The following is a 26064-nucleotide window of genomic DNA, read 5'->3' as shown; positions in this document are numbered from 1 at the left end:
TTTGTTTGTGGGTTTGGTGGGTTTTTGTTTGGAGTTTTTTGTTTTGTTTGTTTGTTTTGTTTTTTGTTTTCTAATTTTAAACATCTTTAAGATAAATTAAACAACTCAAGAACTCTGCTGTTGTTCCATTCAACACAAGCAGCTTTTTCAGGTTAAAAACCACTGTTCTGCTTTACTATTCTAATGAAATGCACTCCCTTCAGCACAATTACTGTCTTGGGAAGACTATCACAGACTATCACAGCTCCTCACTGACACCCTACTATTGATTATGGAAGTTTCACCCTAAAAAACACTTCTATTGCATCTCTGGACTTGTCTTTTTCTCATTCTGTTTTAGGATATTTGTATATTTCATTCTTCTTTTCAGTGTGCAGCAGATGTTTATTATTTAGCTTCTTATTATTTAGAGGAACAAATTTGAGCAAGATCTCTTTACCTAATATGAAGAACATCTTCAATATTATGGAACCTGTGGAAGACCTTGAATATAATGTGATGAGATCAAGTTTAATTTCAATTTTCCTCATTATCAGAGTGTCTGAACTAAATACCTTTATCATCCCACAGACATTAAATTTCTTCATTCTGCTCTGTTTTTTTTTTTTTTTCTTTCCTAAGTGACTTTCAGGATTTGGTGAAATTGATATTGGTTTACAAGACAGCAGGAATAGGAATATATGACACCCCACAGTATCAGTAATCCAGAACTGTTATAAAAAGTAATAAATACAGCTTAAATGCTAACCTGATCAAAAGAAATTTAGGTGGTTCGTAAAGCTCTTGAACAGTGGAATGATGTTTATAGCAAAACCTTCCATATGCCTTTCTCATATATAACACCTTTTTCTTTTCATGAATGTCTTTTGAGAATTAAAATGGTTTTACTAAAAAGAGTTTTATTGCAGTTCCTTTTTAAATAGCACTCTGTAGGATGGTGTATTTATGCACTAATTTGGTACTCCTGAAAATTTATTATCGGGAATTAAGTCAAATAATTTACATCACCTTCCAGGAGGATAACAGTAATATAATGGTAATTTCTTCCCTCCCACTCCTGAATTCTGCATTATGAGGCATTAAATCTGCTAAGAAGGTAGTGGACTGATTTGTGGAAAGTATTCAGAAGAGGATTATGTCTTCAAGCACATGAATATAACTGGGATGAAAATGTTTTCTGGTGGGACATTTCTATTTCTCTCTCTTTGGCAATGGACAAATCGAAGCCTTTTTGTTTTACTGTCAAATCTAAAATACTGACACATGAAACAGAAACATTCAATTTTAATGAAATCATGTGACATTATACACACAATTTCTAAATATTCATTAATTGTGTCTGAATAAAACAGTGAGGTGAATTCAAGAAGTGGCCCTAAAAGGTATACACATTATCTGAGAATCAGAGGTTATGTTGGGGCTGACCAGGGCTAACCATGGTTATATCAAACTATAATAAACTTTTTTTTCTTTCTTGGTGTCTTTTAATGGAAGTAAAAGAACAAATTATCAGTCTGGGAGTAAATCAGATTCTCACCCTGCCTCAAGAATGGCATACACACTTTTTTTAGGTAAAATATTTTTTTCTAGAACTTATATTGAATTTAACATATAAATGGCATTCTACATAAATGTACAAACACTCTTAGTGTTCTAATTGAATTTTATTCTTTTAATTGTTTCAAAATGTAATGATTGGAATCCATTTTGTTCTTCCATGTGAGATTTTATATCTCAGACCACAGAGGACTGGAAGGCTAAAATCTACTAAAGAAGACACATAGAGGCATCCATGGAGATTTCTAAGACTTTAATGAATGTGCTTGACCCCATTTCCCGAGAAATAAGCAAACAGGCAATCCACACTAAAAATAAAAGGATTTTTTTTCTTTTGTCTCTGTTCACCTTGGAAGTCATAGGAAGATAACAGATGGGTAAAAAATGTCTTTTTAGTTTTATCTTTTATTTTTACTAGAGAGATATACATTGCAAAATTCTTGGGATTTTTCCTCCTTATAACACCCTGATGAAATTCCACTACTGATCATTTACATTATATCTGAACTCATGCACTATATTAATATTCATCTCCTTAAAATGACTTTGACACCAATAGAATGACCATCATATTCCAATTTCAAGGTGAGAGCATTTTAAAGGCAATGAAATGATGCAGTAATAAATGTTCTCACACCATGAAAATGCATCCACAAAATCACAATTACAAAATTTATAATTGCATCAAATCAATGGGATGTCAATGCTATTTATGCTGAGATATAGAAATAATAAATTTTAATTTCAATAATAAGTTGTAATTCATCAGAAATACTTCATGTTAAATTAAAGCCCAAAGCAAGTTTTACAGTAGAAAAAAAAAAAATCAAAATACTTCAGAAAAAAATCCTTTTAAATCCTTTATAAAACGGGCTCTGCAAGGAAGTCCATCCTGTACAAAGTTTTTATAACTGCAGGCTAATCAAGCAACTTATAGGAAACAAAAGAGATTATCCAACACTAAATTCTATCCCACAGGATTGATAAACAAACTTTTCAGTCTGAAACAACATATAGCTAGAAGAGAGTGAGATGTTTTTGGTTGTTGGTTTTTTTTTTTTGAAAAAGACTATTTTGTAATACTAAGTACAACTTCAACCCCTCTTACTCTATTTTCTCTATAGCTCAACCCACCTACTGAAAAAGGGGAAACTTAGCCCCCATTTTTAAAAAAGAAAAGAAGAAAGACCAGCTTGGTCAGTTTCACCTACATGCCTGGCAAGATTACAGAATCATTGAGGTTGGAAAATACCTCCAAGACGATCAAGTTCAACCTTTGACCAAATACCACCATGCCCACTAAATCTGACACGTCTACTCAGTTTTTGAACACTTCTGGGGAAGGTGACTCCATTAATTCCCTGGACAGCCTGTTCCAGTGCTTTACCACTCTTTCAGTGGCCTTTTTTTCCAATACCCTACCTGAACCTCCCCTGGCAAAACTGGAGGCCATTTCCTCTTGTTCTGTCATTAGTTTCCTGGGAGGATGGGCTGACCCCCACCTCATCACAACATCCTTTCACGTGGCAGTAGACAGCAATAAATTCTCCCCTGAGCCTCCTTTTCTCCAGACTAAAGGAGCAGATTCTCCTGGAAACCAAGCTAAGGCAGAGGGAAAATAATGAGGTGATTGGTGACGGACACCGTGGCTTTGCTAAGGGCAAACAGTGCCTGGAAAATTCAGTGGTCTTCTGTGACAGGGATACAGCAGTGTTGGATGAGGCAAGAATGACTGATGCCTTCTAAGTGGACTGTGCAAAGCACCCAAAAGTGTCCCACATGACATCCTTGCCTCTAAACTGGAGAGTTTAGAGAGCTGTTGGTAGGGACGCCTTCTTCTAGACCAGACTGCTCAAAGCCCCATCCAGCCTGGCCTTGAACACTTCCAGGGATGGCCATCCACAGCTTCCCTGGGCAATCTATTCCAGTGCCTCACCACCCATGGAGTAAAGAATTTCTTTCCCAACGCTCCTTCCCCCCTGTGCTGTCACTGCAATCCCCCTAAAAAGCCCTTCTCCAGCTTTCTCACAGGCCACCTTCATGTACTGGAAGGCTGCTATAAGATCTCCTTGAAGGCTTCTCTGCTCCAGACTGAACAACCCCGAATTTCTCACCCTGTCTTCACAGGATATGTATTAATCTATGAATAAAACTCCCTTTTTGTGACTAAAGTAGCAAAGGTAATAACTAATCAAATGTTGAATGGAATTCCACCAAAGCTGATAAGGCAACTCTACAATTCTGTATTCTTCTTCCACTAATACAATTTCTGTCAATGATGATAACAACTACTGATACTGAGCAGTGAGAAAGGGAAGCTCAAAAAATAACAGATGGAAATCTAACAGATGGAAGTGATAATTCCACTTTTAATTAAATATGAAAGTGTCTCCAGAGGAGTTATGCAGCAATAAGAAAAAAAGGATGTTAGAAAATGTGCTATTTTCAGAAGCAACAATATCTAACAGTTACATTCCATCAAAAAGTTTTGTTCGTGGAGAAGAGTACAATGTTCTGAAGATCTCCACTGCTTTAACATGGCTGATGTTAGGATAATAATTTTTTTTATCATGTCAAACAATATTATTCAAAGTCTCCTAAAGGATGTATGTAAGCAATGACAGAAACTGGAAGTAAGTAATCTTTCCAAGGCAAAGACTTCACCCTTTCTAGCACAATATGGTACAGGCCTAGGTGAAAGACTACAGCATTTCTTCCACAAAGCAGGAAAAAATATGTGTCCTCATTGTAAGTCAGGAAAAATACATACTTTTTTTTGCAATTTTCTCTAGTGTCCTTAGTAACTTGTTTTAGAGTAGAAAAAAAAATATTTTGTTGTGTGTGTATATATATAGAGAGAGATATACAAAATTATTTTTCTCATCATCAATATTCATGATCCCTTAATGCTCATGGCACACTCTAATGTCCATGTACATCCAGTATATCCAGTACACAGAGGAATAAGCTGGAAATGTTATGGGATCACTTATGACATGGGGTCATTGTGACAGTGTGAGCAGAAAGGTGTCCAACAAAGAAACTCAGCTTCTACCAAAGTATTTACACTCACATAATCTAAATCAGTTTCAGAACAGCTCTTGATTTGCTGTTTATTGCTTATTGGTAGTTACACTACCTCAATAGCATCTTACTTCTCAGAAAAATCATATTTTAATCATAACACTTATTTTGTTCAGAGTTTGAAACGTCTAATTTTCACACTGTCAAAACTAGATGTTCCTTTGTAAAGACACAAAACCTTGTTGAAGTGTATACTTCTCACACATAAAGTTCTTTGCCATGTTTCTATCCTTTCCATCTAATTGAGTACATGAGGCAAACTACCATGACACAGCTCCATGCAGCACTGGATTAAACTACTTTTATCTCCAAACAGTCAAAAAAAAAAAAAATCATTAGAGGCCACACAGTCTGGTTCTGAATAGTATTTAAAATACTCAATTTTCTGCCCGTTTGTGGAAAGGAACAGAAAGAAAATTGAAAAAGAAAACGGTTTCACAATAAAGTTAACCCAGAATAAATACCTTCTTAATAGGTTGTGCCACAACATCCTTCCTGAGGGATATTTGCCATCCCAGCCACACCCAGTTTCTGCTTTCTGTTTCTCCTTTCCTTCTCTAAGTAATTACCCACTGAGTTCAAAAACACCACGGCCTATTTCTGAGGCTAAGGCTGCAGCTCTGCCATTATTCAGGCAGTATTCTTAAATGCATATGGACAGTCAACTACAAAGACAAATACTGGAGTTAAGTGGGATATATATGAGATAGGTGACAAGCACAAAGTTGAATGCTAGTTCTTGTAGGTGGTGTGCCACAGCTTCTTTTTGGCATTGTATTGTTTTTTCACAGGCTCCAAAGTATTACAGTTGTCTATACAGACGAAAGCAAAATAAAAGAAGAAAGCAAAATAATAGAAGAACAAAGTTTTATCAGGGTCTATCTAGATTCAAAATTATCTTCATATTTAAAATCAGAAATACTTGAATGCATTAATCTTCATGGAAGGAAATGCATGTATCCCCTATTTCAGTATTAACCTCCCACCACTGTCAGAAGATACAAAATTCACAAAGATGTAAATTGAGGAAGAATAACAAATTTTTCAGATTATTCCTGGGAATGTAAATACTTTAGTCAGGTTTTTCTACACTACTGTGAGAATGATAGAGAGAGAGTGAGAAGAAAGGGAGGGAGGCAGGGAGAGGCAGAGTGTGAGAAAGAGGGAGATGCAATTTCTTCTTTGGAAAAGACAAGCTTGGGGAATAACACAGAAAATTAATTTGACTTTAGAAATATTAATATTGTGTACCCTTCTTATGTATTTACATTTTCAAGGAGTATGAAATAGGATTTCAGCCTTGAGCATCCAGCTGACCCTGCCAAGTGCCCTAAAACTTGCTAGCTACCCAGTCATTTGTGCATGTATATATGGCAGACAAAGGCATCTTCCAAATGCTGACTGAATTCTGAGGTAAAAAAAGGAGTAAATACTGCATTTTTTATCCTACTAGGGGAACAAATTGCACCTTCAATGGGAAAAAGTGCTGACATTACATGTAATGAAAGAAGAAAACCAAAAACAAAGAGGAAATTCTCAAAGCTGTAATAATGACCATAACGCCCAGGTTATCTTCCTGCTCACTCAGATCCTGTGAACTAGTGCCATCTTTGAGAATGTTTCATAAAGAAGTGGATATTTATGACCTTCTACTTTGACTTAGGGCCTGCATGCAATCTGTATCAGTGCCTAAATGACTTGAAGAAACTCAGTGCAGAAAGGAGGTGTTGCCTTCACACAGCACATTTGCTCTTCATACAGAGACTGTCAGAGGGATTTGGCAGGTGATAGAAATATGTCCCAAAAAAACACAAGTAGAAAAAAATCTGTAATGCACAAATGAAAAACAAATGTCTTGAACTATCTCTAAAAGAAAAGGTGGATATCTCTCTGGTGAAAACTACGACAGAAAAAAGAAGGTATTCTGATCCACGTTCACACGTTCATATTTATGCCAAATTAAACTCTAGTTTTACAAGGAAAATTTAGGAAATATTGCTTGATTGTGACATCTAACACAGCCAATTCATTCGTGTAAGAGTAAAAACCTTGGTTTTCACAGTGTAAAAATCCTGGTTTTGAGGAATTTTTAAGACATTAATTCAACATCTGAGTGCTCTGCTTTTATACAGTGTAACTAATTTATTTTACCTGATCAAAGTATTCAACATATTTGCTATCATTAAGAGGAAAACATTCCTTCTGCAATTTTTTTTCTTTCACTAGCAGTTCTACAATTTCCATTTCCATGTTGCATTTTAAATGTAATGAATGCCTATTTCCCTCAGTAAAAATTTGTTGTGTTTCAGTTATTACAGCATTGTGTATGTTATTTGTTGCATCAGTAACACAATAAAGGAGAAAAAAATGCCACAGTACATTTAAAGCACATTAACATATAGATTAAAAACAATTTAGCCTTTTCAGAATGTGTGCAAAGTGCACTTATTCACAGCTAAATACTTTCACCTAGCAGAAAATTTAACAAGACTATAAACCAAACTATAAGCTAAACTGAACAAGTGACCTATGAGATGTTATGGAACTTTTCATTATAAACTGCTTCTGAAAGCCATTATGTTCCTGACCTAAGCAAAGTCATTATTTCACTAACTTTGAAAATGCTAAAATGTACCAGTTTGGGAAAACTGGAATGAAAAAATTCTTTATTGGCCATCTTTAGCTTTTTATTTTTGCAAAGCTATATTTCTGAGGAGTTCAATATTTACTTGAATTTAGGCTGCAAAGGCAGATAAGAATCTTTTTCCTCAATTCCTCTGTATAATACATAACCTAAAATTTTTATAATACAAACTATACAGAATAACACTTTATATTGCTCTTCCAAAGAAATCTTATTTGTTTTGTAGATACAAAAAAATTATTTTTTTTTTTTCCTAACCACAGAAGGGGATGGTCAAGAGAAATAATTACAGCTTGGGAGGATCTACTATCTGGAAAGGCCTATAATACTTAATTTTCTTCGCAATTTCTCTCTTGTTCATAACAATTTTAAGGAAGAATACAAGAATAAACTGCACTGTTGTACAGAACATTCTTGGATTAGCACTTGATCAAATAAAAATTACTTAAGTATTAGGCTGGTGTGGCTGAAGCACCTCTTGATACAGATATTTGACTGTGTTAGATCTCAGTTTACAGTCCCAGCCTGCAGACACTTAGGCAATCAAGCACAGTTTGCTGAATTGAGCTCATATATTGATTTCATGTGAACAATAACATCAGGACCTCCCCAGTCAGAAAAGCGATTCACAAGCAACCACTTAATGTCATTTCCACCTCAATAATCCCCATGAAATAATCCCTAACATGTTTAAATATTTTTTTTTTTTTTTAAAGAAAGACCTTTATTTAGTTTGGGTTTTTTGTTAAAAAGGAAGGGAAGCTACTCTCAAATGCAGGAATGCTGGTGAGTAGTGAATGTAAAATAATCCCAAGAAATTAAATCACACCAACTGAGGACCCCACAAAAACTTTCCATAAAGTGCAATCATAGATCTGAATAAGATCATAAAATCCCAAGTGAAAGAGAACAGTTAGAAGAAGAGTTCATCAGTTCCTGGAAATATGATAATATGATAATATGTGTTCCTGCTCTGAAAAAGAATAGATTTTCCAAAAGAAGCAGATCTTCAAATAAAATGATTATGTGTACAGGCCAGATACAAATAACCACAGATGAAGGTTTTATTACTTTGATGAGGTTCTAACTGTGTATTAATTTATACTCTCGTGTATGTAAATATCAAGTTCTCCCCATAATTGCTAATGTCTGGAACTGTAAATAGTCCCATATCCCAATTAGCTTAAGAAAACTCCTAATGTGAAATATGTACCACAGGCCAAAATATTTTTTCTGGTGCTATAAAAATAATTAAAAGAAGCTGCATCAGTTCTTAAGTCCCAAAGTCATCTTATAGAGTAGAGGAAGATAGTCCTGAATTGGATGGGCTTTATATCACACCTTACTTACCAGGAAAACAAACAAACAAAAAAAAGACAAAAGAAAAGAAGAAAGAGAAAAAACAGGGTAAGAGAAGCAAAAATAGTTTTTATACTAAAAAGCACTAGTCTCATTTTTTTTTAAGAACTGCTGTAAAATCAATGTAACATTAATAGAAATGAAAAATATACATTGAGATATTAGCTGAAAATCTGTTTCTAGAGCCAGATTAAAACTCATTCAACTGTTTTTTTCTTTCTGATTCTTATTTAGGAAAAAAATATACATAGTAGTTTTTAATTAACTGGTTCTGAGCCAACTTTGATGGTTATTTTCTGTTCCCTCCTCATTGCCACTTTATCTTAAATAGACGTTATCTCCTTTTAGTTTTTACACTTTGACACATTTAAAGAAAGTGGCTAAAACTCTTCCCACGTTTTCTTGCTAGACTAAACGAACCAAAATAATTTTGGCTCTTCTAAAATTGTAGTGTCTCCCTTTAGTTGACGCTACTCATAGCCCTTCCTTCCCTGCTCTAGTTTATGCTCTTCTGTAATGTGACTAAGATAGCATTAAACTACCAAGTAGGGTTTTCCTCATGACTCCTATTCAAATGCTTCTCTTTCCATTCATATATATGTATATAAACTCTATTGCCTTTTTCAGATCCGTGTTAGCAGCTCGCAAGCATCTTCCAGGTAAGAAATGCAAGACTCAAAGGCTCTTTGAAATGAGGAGCTCTCTGCTGCTCCTGGTTGGTGCTTCATTCCTACTGCCCCAATATTCAATTTTGTTCATAAGCTACTCTGTTATTTGGGTTTGTTTTGGGGTGGGGGGACTTTACTTTTATTTTTTCCTGTATGTGTGTGTTTGTGTGTTTGATGTGTGTGATCAACACAAACAACATCAACATTAATAAAACTCTTCTAGATTTTTTTGGCCAGTTACAAACTATTAAATAAATATTGTATCGAGACCAACCCTCAAAGAAGGGCTGATCTAATGTACATCTTCCTCCTTGTTTTCATCTCCCACAAGGCAGGGAAAAAAAATTGTTTAGTCAGTTTCATGAATTTAATTTGAATTTATTCAGATCTTTACTTGCTTCTTTTTTCCTGTGAGGGTCAGAAAGCATTGGACCAGGCTGCCTGAAGAGGCTGTGGAGTCTCCTTCCCTGGACATATTCAAAAGCTATCTGGACACAATCCTGAGTGACGAATTCCAGGGGACCCTGCTTGAGCATGGAGGTTAGACCAGTTTGCCTCCAGAGGTCTGTTCCAGCTTTAATCAACCTGAGATTCCATGAGTGAATCCAGAATCTTGTGAAACATAAGAAAGATTCAGAGAAGGCTTTTCTTTTTAATTTATCAGTGCTTTGTTACACAGAGGTGCAATTTGCTCTGCAGTATAGGAAAGGAATATTTACAATGAAAGAAGTCAATTTCGATGACAGGTTAGATAAACAGAGTGTGTGCTTACCTATATGTAATAAAGAATTTGAAAGTGAGAATAAGGATCTGCAATCAATCTCCTGTTTTATCTGACTATCCTTTGCTTATGATAGAGGAAAATACCATACTTGTATTCCCATGAATATAAAATCTATGCTTATCAGCATAGAAGCTGATAAGCAAGTCTACCCTTTTTTTCTTGAAAATAATTCGGGAAAACTTTGTAATACAAGTGTTTTGTTGTTGTTGTTGTTTTGGTTTTTTTATTGTTTTGTTTTGTGTTGTTTTATTTTGTTTCATTTTTTTAAATAATAGCAAATAAGCCTTCCTAATAGTAAGGTTGAAAAGTTGTTGTTACCATGAGCGAACTGAAATGAGATAGCTAAACAAGTGTCAAGCTATGACAGCTCTTTTAGTAATTTTATAGATGTCTTAAACATCTCCCTTACTGTTAAAAGCCCCATCTCCCAGCTACATACCATCACTTTTATGTAGTTATCATTAGTCTTTGGGGAAAAAAAAAAAAGGCCTATATGAACTGCCTATGTATTTTTTCCAAATTGTTTTTGAGATTTTGTCCATTTTTAACATCATTCTCAAACAAATAGGACTGACCCACACACAGACTCAAGGAAACTCCACTTAAATTTTTAAAGACAGATCTTTTGGTCACAAAAGGTCAGTACAGGATTCTTCACGTGAATATTTTTTCTACATAATATAGTATTTTTATTTATATATATATTAAAAAAAAAAAACAAAACTACCCTTATTTTTTTTTGATAGCAAAGGATGTAAGACCCCCAGAGCAATTGGTCTTATCATGATAAGACTGCACATCCTGTCACAGTCTGTCTGGTGAACACCATCCCTATATATTCATATATATCTCCATACTGATACTTCCCAAATTAATTCTAGAAAGCTGGAAGGCATGAACAAGGAGAGGAATGAAGGCCCCATAATTCAAGTTGAAGTGAAGCCTTTGACATCATTTCCCACAGCATTTTCCTGGAGAAACTGGCTGCTAGGACATGTGTAGTCTTCTCCCAGGTAACATGCAATAGGACAAGAGGAAAGGGCCTTCAGTTGTGCCAGGGGAATTTTAGACTGGATCTTAGGAAAAGTTTCTTCACCAGAAGTGTTGTCAAGCTCTGGAACTGTCTTCCCAGGGAAGTGGTGTAGTCACCATCCCTGGAGCTCTTTAAAAGGTAAGTAGATGTGGTGCTTAGTGTAATAGATACCATGACTAAAGGATTCTATCCCCTAAAGAATTAGGGGATAAAATTTTGAACTGGTTACTCAGGGACACTCACTCCCTATGTACATGAAAATAAGGGTGTTCTTTCTAGCCTGGCAGCCAGACCCTACATGGAATTGTACTCATTTCCAGGCTTCCTCCTTCCGTAAAGTAAAAACCTTATTTGCACAGGCATAGCTGGCCCAAAGCAGGATTCTCAAACAACTACTTTCATTTAAGGTCTAATAATATCATAGTACCAGAATAGAGACAAGAAATGTACCTCTATTTTTAGACAGAATTGGCTTTTGTCCTGCTAATAGTCTCAATTTCTGTCATGTTAGCAACAGATATAATTTATTATAAACTATGTTAAAACACATGGCTTGCCTATATTGCTTCACAGGCCTATTCAGAAATTGTGTTATTTTCTGGGAAATGTTATCATTCTGTCCCAGATCCAAGATTTCTATCTTTAGGCACTTCACTAAGAAGTCTAATTTAAGGGGCTTAGCACAGAAGAAACAAATGTAGAGACAAAAGTAGATGAAGACAGTGTTTCAGACACTGTTAAGATTAGATATGTATTTTCTCTTCACTAAATGCAAATCTTGGGTAACAGAGTTGCTAATTTCAGTTCTTGACTGCTCCAATATTAACATATATGAAAACTGTGGGGTGACTAGTCTATGATGGCAAATTTTTTTCAGTCTTGGAAACAAGAAGAATTAGACTGCTCTCCTGGGCCTGAAATGCTTTCAACTCTCACCACCCACTCTGTGTGCCCGAATGTGATGAAAATTGATGGACGACCAGGAAGGGACAACCAGGATGCTTTGCAATTTTCACCAACACAGAGAAGAATCAGGGAAAGTTTTTGCAGTTGAGACCACCACAAATCCCTCTTTCTACAACTGTTCTCTCCCTGAGCAGAACATTCCATCTTTCACACTCAAAACAAAACTTCTATGACTCCATAAGCTAAAACAGAGAAGGAATCAATGCAGAGGGGAAAAAAAAAAAAAAAAAAAAGGCAACTAAACAATAAAAAACTCACCTACATAGCAAAAGTAAATAAAGAAATAAAAATATTGACCACTACCCTTGCTAATTCTCCAGTACACTGAAATAACAACATTCCATTAGACAGTCTTAGTGAGGATGTCATAAAACTAATCACAACTTCATATGTTAAATCAAGTTACACAGTTTTACAGATTAATTCAAATTTTGAATTTTCCAAATTTTCCTGCAACTCCTCATCTCTTAAATAAAAAAAATAAATCTCTTACTCAGCTCTTACAAAAAGCAGTACAGAATTAAGATATGAAGAAGAGTTTAAAAGGGGATGAATTTTCAAGTGGGAGATCAAAAGTTTTTTCAGAGTCAACTTTCATGAGTATGATAGCCCTCTCAAACCTAGCCCCAATCTTAAAAAGGCAAAACTCAAAGAAGTTATGTGTGTCCAGTGCTAATTAAATTCACTGCAGGTAAAATAAATTGTAATCAAGGTGTAAAATGCTGCAATGTGGAGCCTGCCCATAACTCACATTGACTTTTTAGGTGAAAAAGCGTTTAAAAATCCCTACTTTAAAACTCAGTCTTTTTCCCTGAGTGAAGTAAAGCCTGTCTTTGGGTCTCTAACTTTAAAATCCAACTGATTTCAAGGTCTTACGCGGTCACAACTGTTGGGGGAAGCACATTCTCACAAACTCACTACATAAACTCACCACTTTCATAGTCTGTATATTACCAACTCATTAAATCTTGGCAAAAAAGTTGCTCTGGACAAATTTCCTTAAGGACATGTTGGTGTGATGACTGGTCATGGCTAAGGCTGCAGAGTCTCGGTCATATTCTTCTCCTGCAGCTTTGTATGTGCTTCTTCATGCTTTTGGAGATTCACTCACCCGAGGGGGGGAAAAAAAAGAAAGATAACTCTTTTGTTTCCACAGTAAGCTTTCACCTTCTCTCACTTCTTCAGAATAAGCTTCCTGGAGACTAGAGGTGAAGCCTGACCATAAATCCCATTGTGCTTTACGGGTTGGCTGTGCCTTCCCATGTTCTCACACCTTCCTCCTCTCTGCTTTTCTTTTTGTCTCCACCATGTACAACAACACAACAGCGACAAACACCATGCTCCAACAGGCATTGAAACATAATCAGCAACACCTCAGGATATCGATGCTGATACTCTTTTGGACGTGCCTGATTAATTTTGCTTTCCACCGATTAAAATTTTTCAAACTCTTTGTTACTGCAGATTGGACAGCTTGCCCCACTATTTTTGACCAGAGGTAAATAATGCATTCTAAGTTTTGAAAGACACAGTTGTTTGAAAGAGGGAATGCAGCATATGTTTGAATATCATGAATGGATTCATAAAAATAACTGATACGACTGTTAAACTTGCAATGGCAAGGCTAATATATATCTGTTTGTGCCAAAACAACCAGTTAAGTCAGCAAAATCGTGCATAACAGCTAACAAATACTTTTCCACTATTTTTCTACTTTGCAGTCACTAAAACTTGGAAAATAATTCATGCTACTTGCACTCAGTGAACTTGTGTTAATGTACATCACTTTCACCTGTAATTATATCAGTGATCTTAGATACCTAGGTGATCTGCAATGCATTAGATTTTAATATTTATTATTACAATACTTCTGGACGTGCAAGAGATTTTTTTTTAAAAATAATAATTCAAAAACTCTCTACAAGAGGTTTCAATATTAAACAGAAAATCTTATTTTGGTTTTCCATTAATATAATTTTCTCATACAGAGTTGTTTAATTCTCCTTTGGGACTCATATGATTGGCTAGAATTGCAAAATGCTTTAAAAATGTGTGAAATAACCAAGTAGCCCTTTTGAATATTTCCTACTATAGAGCAACAGATTTCTCTCTCCATGAAATAATTACCTCCCTCTCCATCTGATGCCTTTAAGGCAGAGTCTTTGTCTAGAATATGCTTGTTTCCGTGTTGTTATGAACTCTGGCAGTTTTTTTATGATTTCTCAGTAATTGGAAAAATCTGACCATTTGCAGAGCTAAGGTTTTTTTAACATGATATGTCTGGCTAAATGGGACAGACTTGTATTTTTTAATTCAAAGGGCCAGGATTCACTAACCAAAAGAGAGGCAAAGCAGGAAGAGACTGTTTTGTTTGTATGAAATCTTTTTTTTTATGTGTTTTTGCACTTGCTATGGAACTAATGTGACCTCTTCACAATTAAACTGCTCAGACTACAGTTTTCCCTGAAAGTGGTTGAGATATCAAGCCACATGCAAACCAGCCCAATCTCAAGACTAAGAATACTACACTGTGCCTTCTGTGTGGTCAAATCACAACGCCGTGACACAGTCTTTCCTTAAGTTCCAAGAGTAAAAATGGTCATGGAATCAGAAAGGCATAGAATGGTTTGGGTTGGAAGGCACTATAAAGATCATCCAGTTCCAAGCCCCCTGCCATGGGCAGGGCTGGCACTCACTAAGATCAGGTTGCCCCATCCAGCCTGGCCTTGAACATTTCCAGTGATAGGGCATTTACAACCTCTTTCTGCAGCTACAAGAGTTATAGGTGAGAAAACATGTAGATAATAAAAATACAGAGTAGATATTAATTTTTTTGCCTCTTTTTTGTAGAGCCATGATTTTCCTTAAAAGAATGTATCTAACACCAGTGAATACAGCCATAAGTAATCTAACAGGACAGGAAATCTAAAATATAGTCTCTTACTCCATCATTAACAACAGGCAGCTAGTACCACCAGAGATCTATTCCACAATGTGATATATCTGTGTCACGAGGGCTTCAGCAGTTCTCACCCTTAGGAGACAAATAGCTACTCAGCTATTTGATTTTTCATCTCTCTAACTGGGTATCGTGACAACTTTAGCACGTGTAAAACGATATAACTATCTTAAGTTTCATCACAAACTACTGTCAGGACACTGATATGCTTTTTTTTTTTTTACCTACTCAATGCTTTAATAGTTTCTTGGGCACTTGCTATAAACCTTGGCAGAAGTGTTTCAGGAGTCTGTGTCAGGTGTTGGTTTACAGTTATGTGGTGTTTTACAGGGACTGCAGTGTATCTACAGACAAGGCAGGAGGCAAAAGTTTTCTTGGAATAGGCTAACACTGACTCAAAAGATGGACTAGAAAATAATAATAAAAAAAAAAGACAAAATTCTAAGCTTCTAAGCTGCCTCACCAGTAGTCCAACGTCCACTACATACAACCAGTGCTTGAACTCTGTCTTTAGTGCTCAATTAGCATGTGTAATTAGCATGTATCTCTCTCTATACTGCAGAACTTCTTTCAAAAAATGAAACAACACCACAAACAGGTGTGGAGAACCAGAGGGAAAAGGCAAATCTTTTACCCAGGCCACTGATAACCATATCTTTCTTGACTACTTAAGCACTGCAATGCTACTTTCCTGGCTGTAGCTTTGCTTAGAAAACCTCTCTCAGAGACTTTTTTGTTTTCTCACAGCATTACACATGTGCACATGCCAGTGAAAATAATCTACAATGGCTTTGGTATTTCCTTCTTTAGAAAGAAACAGCTTCTCTGAGTTTCATCCAGAAAGCTCCTGTGAACTCACATAATTTAAAGGATCTTTTCTAAACTGAAGAAAAGTTGGTTGTTATAATTATTCCAGAAAATTTTAAAACACGGGTGACAAAAGTTGCATGCACACTGTGGAAACTGATAAACCAGCATATTAATTCGTCCATCTTTAAGAAAATGAACACATTATAGATAAGCATCATTTTTTATGATATAAAATAATTGGAAAGCTAACAGTTTATCTCTTTGACTTAGCTACTGAAGGTCGTGGGTGGTTTTGTCTACCTATAAGTATGTTTTTCAGCCTGGTTTTCCACATAGGGGTCATCCAGATAGAGAATATAACATCCTAGTTAGGAAAGATAGATTTTTAATTGTACTTTATTTGTTTCGTTAGGAAACTCCAACCTAAACAACAACAAAAACAAACTGAACAAACCACACCACACCAACCACTGCAAACCACTTAGATCTCCAAATTACTACTTCTAAGGAGTAATTTTAAGTGTCTATGAAGGAAATGTCAAAATGATACAAATATAACTATGCTGTAAACATAAAATACAATTACAATAACTAATATACTGTAGACCAATATATTAAAATAGCATCCCCATCTCAATACCAGGGTTAAGATGTTATATACTCAATACGAATTTCAAGTTTTCTCTGAAGTTCAATGGCTAAAATTTTTATAAAAATTCAGTACTTTCACTTCAGTTACTTTGAAACCTCAGGAATCACACCAGACGTAAAGCAAATCCATGTAGGACAGAGAGATTCTTCCAAATGAAGTCTGAAGTCAATTTCTGAAAGTATTTCTGTTACATTTAAGGGAATGGCTTGGGGTAAATAGGGAGCAGCTGAATGTGGGGTCTACTATTACTTACCTGCTCAATAGGCCTCAAGCAAACTGAATACACCCTATTCTGGTTATACAGATGAAATGTTTTCTTCAGAGACAGCTTGATTCTTTCAAGCTCACAACCTGCTTGTTTCAGAAAATAGGGACACTATTTTCCTAGCTGTGCCACAATTTTTCCCATTCATCACAATTAATTTTCAAGCAGGCATATGTGCTCAAGCACAAGCCTCTCATATTAGAATAAGAATTATATGATCAGTGTCATATCACTCTAGACCAGCCAATACTTGAGAGACTAAGGACTAATTTTTTTTTTCTAGTTCTAATACTTTATATGGCATTTTTCACTCAGTGGATATTACAATGTTATTGATTTTAAGACAAGTAGTATGTAGAAAAAATGTAGAACAATTTACCATCTATCACAGTGAATTATTTTCATGGAAAAATGGCATAGTAGCGTACAGATAAACAGAGGTCTAAAGAAAATAATTACCTTCACGAAAAAGCACTATTGATATTTAACAAAAACAACCCAAGATAATAGCACTGCCATTTGCAAGACTTCTGTGTGTTAGAAGCGTGCATATTAGTCATTCTCGGGCTCTTATAGCACAAACTCACTAACTAAACATGCAGAGAAGGCAGAAGCAATGAACTGGCTACCTGTGGTTTCTACAAACACAGAAACCTGCAGTTGCTTTTGTCTTGCTTATGATGCAGCAGGAAACAGTCAGAAAAAAAAAACAGTTCTGATCCAGATCAGCCCCAGAAACCAACTCCAGTACACAGTAATTAGTTGACTTGCAGCAGTGTTTAAAATAACAAAGTATCATCCCAACATATTTACATTTGTTTCCCAAAGCCCCTATTAATTTAATGACTGCAACATACATTTAAAATAACCTCTGACTGAATAATTACAAGGAATATTTACTGATGCATGCTGCTGGACTTGTGTACTTTCAAGGCACCTTGCTGTCCTTAGCTAAATATGCTTTTTTTAACTCTGTGTGTGCATTTGTAACTTCTTTTTCCTACACATGGTCTGCCAAAAGACCTGTAGTGATAATAGATATTGCACCTGTTTTGACATTAATAATTCATTAAATGCTTACCCACACAATTAATACAGGTTTTATTTAAATCACTGTATTTTTTGCTGATATTTCAATCCCCTATCCTTTCCTTTTAGCTTATATTAAATATTCTGGGACAGGTTAACCTTGATGCATGCATTCATCTGTTCACCTACTGTAAGTTATTTTATACAGAACATTAATCATTGTGACTGCTAAATTAGCCTTATTAGATTGCCATTTAAGTGTCTAAAAATAGCAACATGGTCAGAGTGCTTTTTGTACAGAAGTGGATACATAATTCCAAACGCTTAGAAATTAAGTTCAGAAATTTAATGTTCTAAAAAAAACATCAAAATGTCCTCATCATAAATGGAAGCTTACACATTCAAACAGTTTGACAAAATGCTCTGCACAGTAGACCCATGCCTGTATTATTCCATCTGAGGTTCCACGTGCCTCCGATTTTCTTCACTTTTCATTCTTCCCTTCCATCTCCCTTTACCCCAAGCTAGAGTATTTTCCTCCTTTATTTTATTTTTTCTGCCTCTTCCTGCATTCCCCAAGGTTTTTCTCCACTCACTGAGCCCCCTTAGTCAGGACAAGAGGAAAAAGCCTCAAGTTGCACCAGAGGAGATTTAAATTGGATATTAGGAAAAAAATTCTTCACTGAAGGGGTTGTCAAGCACTTGGAACAGGCTTCCCAGTCATCATACCTGGAAGTGTCTGAAAGACATCCAGGTGGCATTGCAGGCATTGCTCAGTGGTGAAGGTGTCAGTGCTGGGTTCATGGTTGGACCCCACGATCTCAGAGGGCTTTTCCTGCCTAAACGATGCTGTGACAACACCTACCTGTATTTTCCTCAATGATAGAGATAGATAAGATTTACTCATAGGCAAATTCTCTTCATTAGAATCTGTATCGGTTGGTTTTCCACAATGGAATATCCCCGAATTTTTGGGGGTGGATGCACACACGCTCATACAAGAAAACATTGTCTCTGTTGCAAGGAAGACAAAGAGGTCAGGTCTTGTTTTTTCATTCTGTAGCATTTTACATGGCAAGCAAATGGCTTTGAAATTGTTGCTCAGAGTACTATTTCTGGCAATTAGAAAGGATAAGCATCTACTCTAGAACTAAAGAGGAAGGACAAGACATCACATGATACTAGAAACATCCAGGACACTGACAGTACTGAAAGGTTTGAATTCAATTTCCCTTAGAACTGCAAAGATGTTAAAACTGATAACTCACAATCCTTTTTAAAATTAAATTATTTAACCATTTTCATATCTCAATTGTTTTCCCTTCCAAAATTTACCAGTTCATGGGGTACTGTAACTATATTCAGAATAGTGTAATGAAATCAGCACAGAATTCTTCTGAAAAATTAATTTCAAATTCATTATTCTGAGCATTTACTCAGAAAACTCTGATCTGAAGACTTTTGGTTACTTAGTTAGGGAATTTCAACATATTGTTGAGATCTGTGTACATACTGAAAACTGAGCAGGATATGTCCCTGATTATTGTAGCAAGCTGAATAAAAATCATGAACTATTCATAAAAACACCATTCTAAAATGACAATGACAAACACCATTGAAAATGACAAATTCATTTGTGTAAATCACATTCCAACAGGCAAATTCCAACATTAATTGAACAAATTATTAGTTAATAATTCTTCACCTGTCTGTATTCTCCTCCTCATGTCAAGTTAAATAACAAAGCAAGCAAATATTTCAGACATCTGCATTCAAGAAATGCTTCAGTATCCAACCTTTTTTCAGTGAACCCTGTCTTTCTTATCTCAGATGGGATTTTAGATTTGTGTTTAGTATAATTTACCTCTGCTATGCATGGATTTTGATAATCACCACTTTTCATTACTGTTTTCCTGATTCCCACCCTTCTAGTCAGTGACTCTTGGTTTTGTGTATGAGATTTGTATATTTGGTTTTGGACAATTGCCATGTCATGACTGTTCCTACTGTTATTTTAAAAATTAATTTTGAAATAGAGTATTTCTAAACCAAAACTTTCTGATGTTTATCTTATATTTTCAAAACTAGGATATACAGTCATTTTTTAATTTATTTATTTTTAAACACACAGCAGAGGATTTTTACTGTATGTGATAAATTAATGTACAGGTTGCTTGTCTTTTATTTTGCTGTCCTTTAGAGGGAAGATTTAAAAAATTGAAGGTGTAAAAATATATTCTGAGACACTTTTAACATAGTGGTAAGCTTTGGAGTTTTAACATATAAACTATTCAATCTGACAGACTCAGTGATGATTTTCTCTTCGAGGATGTTGCAGAAAGACAGAGATCAGTTGTGGGTAGGTTGTACATCCCCAAGTTATAAAATTGAGTCAAGTAGTTAAAACTGTTCTATTCCAATTTTTTTTGGCTGAAAATACCAGAGAAGTGAATGATGAATAAACTATGGCAAATATCAGCACATCAGAACCAGCTGTGTTGAACTCATCACTATATGCCCTACTTTAATTCTTAGATAAAGAGGTTCTCTATTTTCTGTGAGTAACAACAGAAAAAGTGTCAGGCCAGTCTGCAAACCTGAGTCACAACCCTTGGAGAGTGCATGTATGGAAAACGTAGTGATAGAGCACCCACTGAAATTGTCTATGCCTGGGATGGCAAAAGGAATCAACAGAAATTTTTTTTTTTCCCTCAAAAAGTAATCAGCAGAAGTCCAGAAAAGTAACATATACAGTCAGCCTTCTGCTTTTAAAGTGAAGCAGGTTATGATCAAGAATGGTGACTCTGACATTTCTCCAAGGAGGAGGATCTGGCACACACGAATCATTAAGGCTAAGGAAGAGTCACCAGTTTCAAAAAAAACCAGCGAAGCAGCTCCACGCTCTTGAATCACATACTGTGACTATCACAGAACACTTGTGATTCAGCATTTCCTAACCTCTAAATTTCCATAATTCTGAATTATTTTACATCATGGGAAGTTTCCAACAAACTCTGATGTGCCAAATCCTTTAAAAAAGGGAGCTGTGAGTATGAGTAGCAATGCATCCACAAAAAAATCCTTCAACATTCATGAAATTATATTACATACTATTAGAATAGTTACTGGGAGTAAAACTACTTCTATGTAAAGTCACAGGACTGAGGAACCTATGATAAAACGAACTTCCAGCTTTAACTTAATTTAAATAAAACAGAAAATAGACCTCATAACTCAAATACATGTAAGAAAATACAGAGACAAAGAAGCTTGCCTTTTTAAAGAGAAGTTATAAAAATGGTTATAATTCCCCCAAAATTTCATATAATTTTGTGTAAATATTAGTGTTAATTTCGCTGCTTTAGATATAAATTTTAAAAAGAATATTCAAAACAAATGAAACTGAAAACTTGATTCCAGTTGTGGAATGGGTAAATAATTATTCTTGCAGGAAAAACAACAATAAAACCAAAACCCACAAAACTGAAGCCTGAACTGAAGTACATTTTCCTAGCTGTATCAGAGAAGAAACACTCAACACTAAATCAGAGAAATTACATTTCTTTTCTTCTTCAAACCTCCTGCTAATGAGTAACATCATGATGCATTTCTCCATAAGCTAGACCACTCAGGTTTTCGCTTAAATTATTAGCGATGGAAAACTTGCTGTTCGAACTGTGAATTGCTCTGCTTCTTTCCCCTCTTAACTTCTCCTTTTTAAAATTACACAGAATATAATCTCTGTTACCTTACTACCCTCCTTTTAAGAGGAGAGCAATTAGTAGTGTTAAGGAGAGAGTACACAACGCAAAAACCTTTGTGATATAAAACTACAAATGTAGTTAAAATAGGAAACTACACCAGTTAAAAGGATCAATAAACATAAACCCAAATATCAAAATACCAAAAATAAACATAAACCCAAAACAATAAATATCAATTACAATATAAGGTTCTTCACAGATAAAATACAGATGATGATATCTAGAATATGAATTACTAGGAAGAATGAAGGAGCACCTCTGTTAAAGGTACTATTTAAAGGCTTAAAAAGTTTCTTAGCAATTCTTGACCAAAATTTAAGCTGAGTGTACACTTTTTTTTGATGTTTTCCTGCACACCTCCTGCAGTCTGAAAGAAGAGAAGGCAAAAGAGTTGTCATTTCCAGAGGAAAAGAATCCAGTGATGTAATATACAAGAAGATAAATAAATAGGAAGAGGAGAGAAAAAGAACTGTGGAAAAAAGTGGGTTTGGGAATTTGGGCTTCACTGTATCTGAAACTGCATCCTAAGGAATAATAAAAAAAAAAAAAAAAAAAGAAGTAGTATGAAGAACATAAATGAACAAAACATCCCTTGTTCAAGCACTTTCATATTTTTTGGTAAAATTAAAGAAAATCTAAAATTAACTTGAACTGATTTCTTTCCAAGATTGAACTAATAATTATCAAAAGAAAAGATTTCTGTCTTCAATGATATGACTATTACTGACTTTTAAAAGTTAACTCCTAATTATTTTCTGCACTGTTTCTGATATTTATTGTAACATTTTTCAGGCAGCTCTTACTAGGGTCAATATTTACATCTTTTAAGAGTTGGTACAGTTTTGGTCAAGACATAATTCTCAAATGAAATATTTTTTATTAGTGTTAAAATACATATTTTTGGACAGAAATCTTTTCCTTTCAACAAAATGCATTGAAGAAATAAGAAAACCTCTGTTTTAAAACCTATACCTAACTTCACTTAACAATACCTAACCTACAGTGACAGCTGTTCTAGGAAATAAGTGTAATGGGGTTAGTCTTTCAAAAACTCTTTGGTATTTAAAGGATGTTAAGCAATAAATAAAATCTACATAAAAGAAGAACTCCAAACAGTTATGAAGTAGCAATAAGGCACTCATTTAAGTCACCAATAAACTGACAGTGAGAAGAATAAGACCAAGATGTATTGCATGAGTAAAGACTACAGTCACCATGATTCCTTCTTAACCAGTTCCCAATATACAGAGAAGTGGAAACAAATCATATTTAGAAGACACAAGAGGGGAGAGAGGTTAATCTCACCTAACTTGAGAGTATCTCCACCCAAATTCAGCACCAACAGGCAGTGAAGTGTTTTATGGGTGGGGGAGGGTGATACAGTTCTACGTGGCTCATTTCAAACTAACAGAGACACCTGAGGTCAAAGGAACCAGTCTCAGAGAAAACAATGCCCTTTCCACTGGCTATAAAGAGAGTTTTTATAACTAGATCATCTGTAGATGTCTAGATAGTCCTCTTTCACCTCAGTTTTTACAGTGAATGAAAAAAGTTTTATAGCTGTACTGATGGCAGGAGCTTCAGAACCTTAAAATAAACCATAAGGACACAAAGACAATTCAAAGCTAATATCTGAAAGGAAAAACAAAAAAAACTAAGGAGGTGTGAATTTGCAGAAAAGAGAAGTATCTTTCCTACTGAAGTCTAGAAAGAATGGTTACAGGGTGCAAATCCTTACCTAGTGAAGATTTCAATACATGGCCCTCAAAACTAGACATTGTCCCTCCTTCTAATACAAAGTAGTTTAAAAACGACAACAACAACAAAACAACCAAAAACAGTACTTGTTCTGAGCAACCTTGTAACAGGGCAATGACTCCATTAAAAACAGGGTAGAAATAACACAGTAATGCAGCAAGTATCATAAAAGGTGGGATGTTCTTGCCCATAATGAAAATGAGCCCTTCGTTTACAAAGACAGCTTACAGAGGTAACAGTCAGAGGAAATCTATAAAATAAATAGAGATTTAAGAGTTTCACTCCAAGGCTATGTCTATGAATTGGTTTAGAAAAGAGAAAATTTATTTTCCCAGAAGCAGAACTCCTAAATAAAGATACATACAAAAGATCAATAGACCATCCCTGAATTTGATGGTTTCCATCCTTGAATTATGCATCACTGCCTGCAAGCCATACTTTCAATCTGCATTGCAATCATTGCAATAATCATTTTTTATTAAGTTTCAGATAATGGAATTGAAGCTCTGCTCTTCCCCTCTACAGATCTAACAACCTCCTTATCCAGAGTCTGCATCAGCATTTAACTTTTTTTCAGAACTTGTATTTGGTATTTTACTGGTGGCAATATTCAAGAAATAACTATCTACATCACTGTTTGCAATACCAATATGGGATTTCAAAAGAGCCCTCTCTGAAGAGATGAAGCTGCTCTACCTCTCAGATATGTATTATCAGTCTGTTTTAAGACGAGCAAAGACAATATTGTAGCAGCTTATGCTCATTTATCATTTGGAAGATTGATTTTCTTTTCTCACTCCCCACAGCCATATGGATTAGAAACTCATTTATTTCTCTTTGTTATGAAAACACAATCTGAAGCAGAAGTACGTAGCAAATTCAAAAAGAAGGATAATTATGCAACAAATAAAAGACTGGATAATCTCATTATACCATAGATGGGTTTTGACAATAAGAGTGACTAGAACATTTTGAATTAAAAGTCAACAAAATTAAAATGCATAAAATGAAATACATATTAACATAATGTTTAACTGCAGCGAGAAAAAACTGAAGTCTAAGGCTTAGAAAAATTTAGGAATTAATCAGCTCTACATACGGACAAAAGAACAGAATTAACTTGAAAGGATAAAATAACATACCAAAAGTTGCAATGCTCTTTCTTTAGTCCTAGCTGCTAATCATTCAGGATCAACATATATACAACCATATAGTCCACTTTTTCATGTAGATTTTGGACATCATCTCTCTGGTGTAGTTTAACCTTTGTTTTCATTAAAATTCACTCAAATAGATGATGAGCTTTGCCAGGCTTATTAATTATTATTGGAGCCACAAAGATAATCAGAGATAAATGTGTTCGAGAATCAGAAACCAGGCTCTGAATTTGATGACCAAAAATTAAATATTGCTTGCTTTTTTTTTTTTTAAATAAACTAGGATTTGCTAGGTTAAGATTTTGATTTCTTTGTGTTGTTTCATTTTACTCTTACAATTAGATTTAATGTTCCAGAAAAAATAAAGCAAATGTTTTTTTTGGTTTGGTTTCCTTCCCCTAATTAAAAAGCCAAGTTTCATGCAATGGGATCAACACTTTAGGGAAAAGAGCTTTGCCATAAACAGCAAGACAAAAGAGATTTTGCAGTACGTTTTCAGTCCTCAAAATAACACCTTCTGTCTGAATGGAGCATTGCTATGCCTAGATTTTTGATGTTTGTTTGCTTTTTACAGCCTTTCATCTTTCAAAAGCTAAATTACTTTTTATATTGATTTACCTACACACTTCAGGTGCAGCTCTTCATATCCCACTGCCTTGCTTAGATTTTCAATGATGTACTTAATTCTCATTATTGAAAGAACATACCCAAATGCTTTCTTCCTGACGATACTGCTTCCAGTTCCGTCCACTGTCACTGAACATCAGAAGGTAACTCGTCACCCAGTCTGAGCTCCCGTAACCACCTTGAGTAGCAACTGCAGTAATTTCAGTTCTTTCACCGAGATCAATCTGAAGCCATTGATATTTATTGGACACAAGTGGAGACCAGCCACCAGCACCTTAAAAAGAAATTAAAAGGAGTGAAATGTATTCCTAAAAATAAGGATTTTAGCACAAAACTTGTATATATATGTGTATATAACACAAAACTTGCAAAAATGAATTAGTTTATTTGAGCAACCCGACGTAATGAAAGATGTCCTTGTCCAAGGTAGTGATTTGAAACTGGATGATCTTTAAAGGTCCTTTCCAACTCAAATTATTCTATGATTCTATGATTCCAATTTAAGATACAGTTGCACCAAAACTGTATTGGTGTTATTTTGCAAGTATTATAAAACTTTATACAGATTACTTGATATTTGTAACCAAATGCAACAAGTGAGACCATTGTGAATTCATTCACATCCTTTTTTTTCTCTCTCTAAATTCTGTAATGAATTTTACAGAGTAATTTTTAACCAATTAGACTCTTCAAGTCAAAAATTCTGAACTTTGTCTTTTTATTTCGTACATCTCAATTGTACTTTATGCAGACAGAAAGACATGCTGGAAGGAAGAAAGACATCATATCAATTCAGTGTTCCCGTGTCTTCCTTTGTTTGCTTTTATTTATTCAGATCATGCTACTAGCTTATCTGTAAAGCTGGGCGGCAGAGGGGATGGTAGGTCTCAAACAATCTCATGAGAAAAAAACGTTGGTTTATGAAACTGCTTTGCAAAATCTGCAAGT

The 26064-nt window shown here is 35.1% G+C and overlaps 1 protein-coding gene across 1 annotated transcript in view; it reads right to left on the bottom strand.

The window, feature by feature from the left end:
- Positions 1–26064, bottom strand: part of CNTNAP4 (contactin associated protein family member 4) — a 146992-nt gene that overhangs the window by 94696 nt on the left and 26232 nt on the right. The window contains exon 3 of the mRNA XM_050330957.1: positions 25197–25390. Within this exon, the coding sequence (XP_050186914.1) occupies positions 25197–25390 (194 nt within the window). The remainder of the gene's footprint in view (positions 1–25196; positions 25391–26064) is intronic.

Source organism: Myiozetetes cayanensis, unplaced genomic scaffold (genome assembly GCF_022539395.1).
Source record: "Myiozetetes cayanensis isolate MyiCay16 unplaced genomic scaffold, myiCay2020 scf46, whole genome shotgun sequence".
Classification (NCBI taxonomy): Eukaryota; Metazoa; Chordata; class Aves; order Passeriformes; family Tyrannidae; genus Myiozetetes; species Myiozetetes cayanensis.
This window is presented reverse-complemented; position numbering and strand designations above follow the sequence as displayed.